This window comes from Vicia villosa, linkage group LG1 (genome assembly GCF_029867415.1).
Source record: "Vicia villosa cultivar HV-30 ecotype Madison, WI linkage group LG1, Vvil1.0, whole genome shotgun sequence".
NCBI classification, from domain to species: domain Eukaryota; kingdom Viridiplantae; phylum Streptophyta; class Magnoliopsida; order Fabales; family Fabaceae; genus Vicia; species Vicia villosa.
Window position 1 is genome coordinate 91500536 of NC_081180.1, and position 2665 is coordinate 91503200.

Genomic DNA, 2665 nt, shown 5'->3' on the forward strand with positions numbered 1-2665 from the left:
ATCTTTGGCAGCCTCCTCGTTGAAGACTGCGCTGCAGCGCAGACACAACATTACTTCATAATCGTTTTGCTTGCACCTATTAAGAAAATCAATCAACTCTCCCTCAACTTTTGGATCCACCACTTTCACCTGCTCTGTGTAATCGAGCAGACTAGCTTCAACCACCTCTCCATTGCTGTTATCCACGATGTCGACCATCATTACTTCAATAGTTTCGACTTAGAGAGCCTCTTCCACCTCAAAGTATGATGTCCTTCTTTGAGAGGCTTGGGATTACCAAAAAATTTCAACCTTCCTTCCTTAAGAGCGTTCTGGACAAGATCCCTAAAAAGAATACATTGTGAGGTTTTATGACTTAGGAAATTATGAAATTCGCAAAAGCCTTTTTCTTTATTTGTTCTAATGGAGGTGTTTTTAGCCCTTTTTGGACTATGATCTAACCATCGACAACCAATAGGTCAAATATTTCGTCACACTTGGTCACATAAAATGTATTTCTTTGAAACATATTTCTCATTTTTTCTAGGTTCGACAAGATTCTTTCTGTTCGAAGGTTTTAATAATTTACAGACGTAAGGTGGCACTGGCTTCCACGTTACTAGATTAACCTCACTTTCTTTGTCACAATCAATATTAGATATTTGGTTAATTTTGTCTATTTCGACATAGGGTATTTTTCCATTTTATGGTATTTATTTGACCTAGCCTTTTCATTTTGCAAGAGTTCGACTTGTTGAACTCAGTCCACTAGTCGGGACATGTCTCTTAACTACTGAGTGTCTAACTTCTTCTTGATGGAATAGTCCAGACCCCCTACGACCAGTTCAACTAATTCATGTTCAAGCACTTGAGTGAAGCGCATTACCTTCAATATCCTGAACCTATTGATGTAATCGTCTACTAATTCGACCAATTTTCGCCTTACACTAGCCAATTCTTTGAGGCTAATCTTGGACTGGACAAGGTTTCACTGGTGTTGATTTTATTACTCTTGCTATTAATCTGTTGGGTGTTCCCTTGGACGAGGCAGCTAAAGAGGTCCGTAATTGTAGGGGTGCTTATTATAAGTTGGATTGGTTGGAGGTATGTAGTATTTTCATACTTATGTAGCTGAAGATGATGCATTATTATTTTTTAGACTTATGTAGTATTTTGAGACATACTGTGAACATGATCTCTATGAAAAAATTTTAGAACTCGAGTTTGCTTGATCAACATATTCATGATATGAGGGGTCACGCTAAACATCATAATCCACATGTTTCTTCCCTTTATTCACCCCTCCTTTGATTTTTTATTTTTTTTTCAGGCGGTGGACACTTCCTTGATATAGTGGCGTAAACAATTTCACACACCCTACTTTTTAGTGCTCTTTTTCCTGCAACTTCCATAAAATGGACTAGTGTGCGCGTGTTTAACTTCAAAAAAATATTCTAAAATGAAGCTCTAATATTACCCAATTGTACCTTGAGATTGCCATTCACAGCCTCCCAACATTTGCACATATCACCTAAGTTGTTCTCCAACATCTGCTTTAGTTTCCAATGCGCCAACTCAACCCTAAAAAAACAAATCAATATCCATAATATTAAGGTAAACAAACTATGGCTAAAATCAAACATACCTATTAGTCGTGGTGTCTCCCAAATGCAACACTTGATTGATCCATATTGTAACAAATTTATGCCTATGAGGAGTCAACCATGTGTCTTTCACATAGTAAAAAATGTCTCTAAAATCAACATATGTGTGCTCAAATTGTTGCAACTGTTGACGATACTCCACCTCATCACTAGCCCTTACAAGTTTATACCATAGTTTTTGTATCGGCTATTTCATATCATTCACAACAGATTCATTGCACTTTGATTTTACATTTTTGTTGATGTGAAATCGACAAGGAAAATTAATTGTCTTTGGAAATACTGCTTCAATTGCTTTTATTAAAGCTAGATATCTATCTGTTAAAATAAATTGTGGCCATAACCCTTGCTTAGTAAACAACTGTTTCAACTTATCCAATCCCCAACAAAAGTTATCTGTCTACTCAGATTCCATATAGGTAAATGCAACAACAAATGTTAACTTAGTTGATATCATATCAACTACTTCAAACAAAGGTTGCATATACTTGTTTGTCTTGTACTTGATGTCCATAATCAACACAATATAAAACATATTCAACAACTTCACTGATTATGAATGGCTCCCAGAAAATATCTCTCCCAACTTCTGACTCATCCTTTTTTCTACTCCAATAAGCATAATCCGAATCCTCTATTAGCATAAACAAGTGTTGCATTTTTTGTTCTAGGACCCCAAATATCTTTTTGTAACTTACTCTTATGTTTATATATTTACGTGATCTCAGTGACATTCTCCGCATCTCGTTCTTGTAATGACAATAGTATGTGTCTTGGTGGAACATGATATTTTGTCAAATCAAAAATATGTTGTTGTTCATCTGCGTTTAGTCGACCTACAAACGAATGACCTTCAAATCTATCCGGTAAATCATGGTTGCGAAGCCCATATTTTACATCAATCTTTCATTCAGAACTATTTTTTGACGGTGTTGACCTAATTTTGAATGGAGAATCATATTTCTTAGTAGCACTTTGTGGTACACTATATTCTTCTTTGTATTTTCCACCTTTATCACAAC

At 35.8% G+C, this 2665-nt stretch overlaps 1 protein-coding gene across 1 annotated transcript; it reads right to left on the minus strand.

Moving 5' to 3' along the window:
* Positions 1-1433: 1433 nt before the first annotated feature.
* On the minus strand, positions 1434-2302 carry LOC131649121 (uncharacterized). The gene is made up of 4 exons (XM_058918868.1): positions 2132-2302; positions 1927-2043; positions 1625-1830; positions 1434-1560 (listed from the first exon to the last, which is right to left on the minus strand). The coding sequence occupies exons 1-4, from the start codon at positions 2300-2302 to the stop codon at positions 1434-1436; spliced, it is 621 nt and encodes a 206-aa protein (XP_058774851.1).
* Positions 2303-2665: the final 363 nt, after the last annotated feature.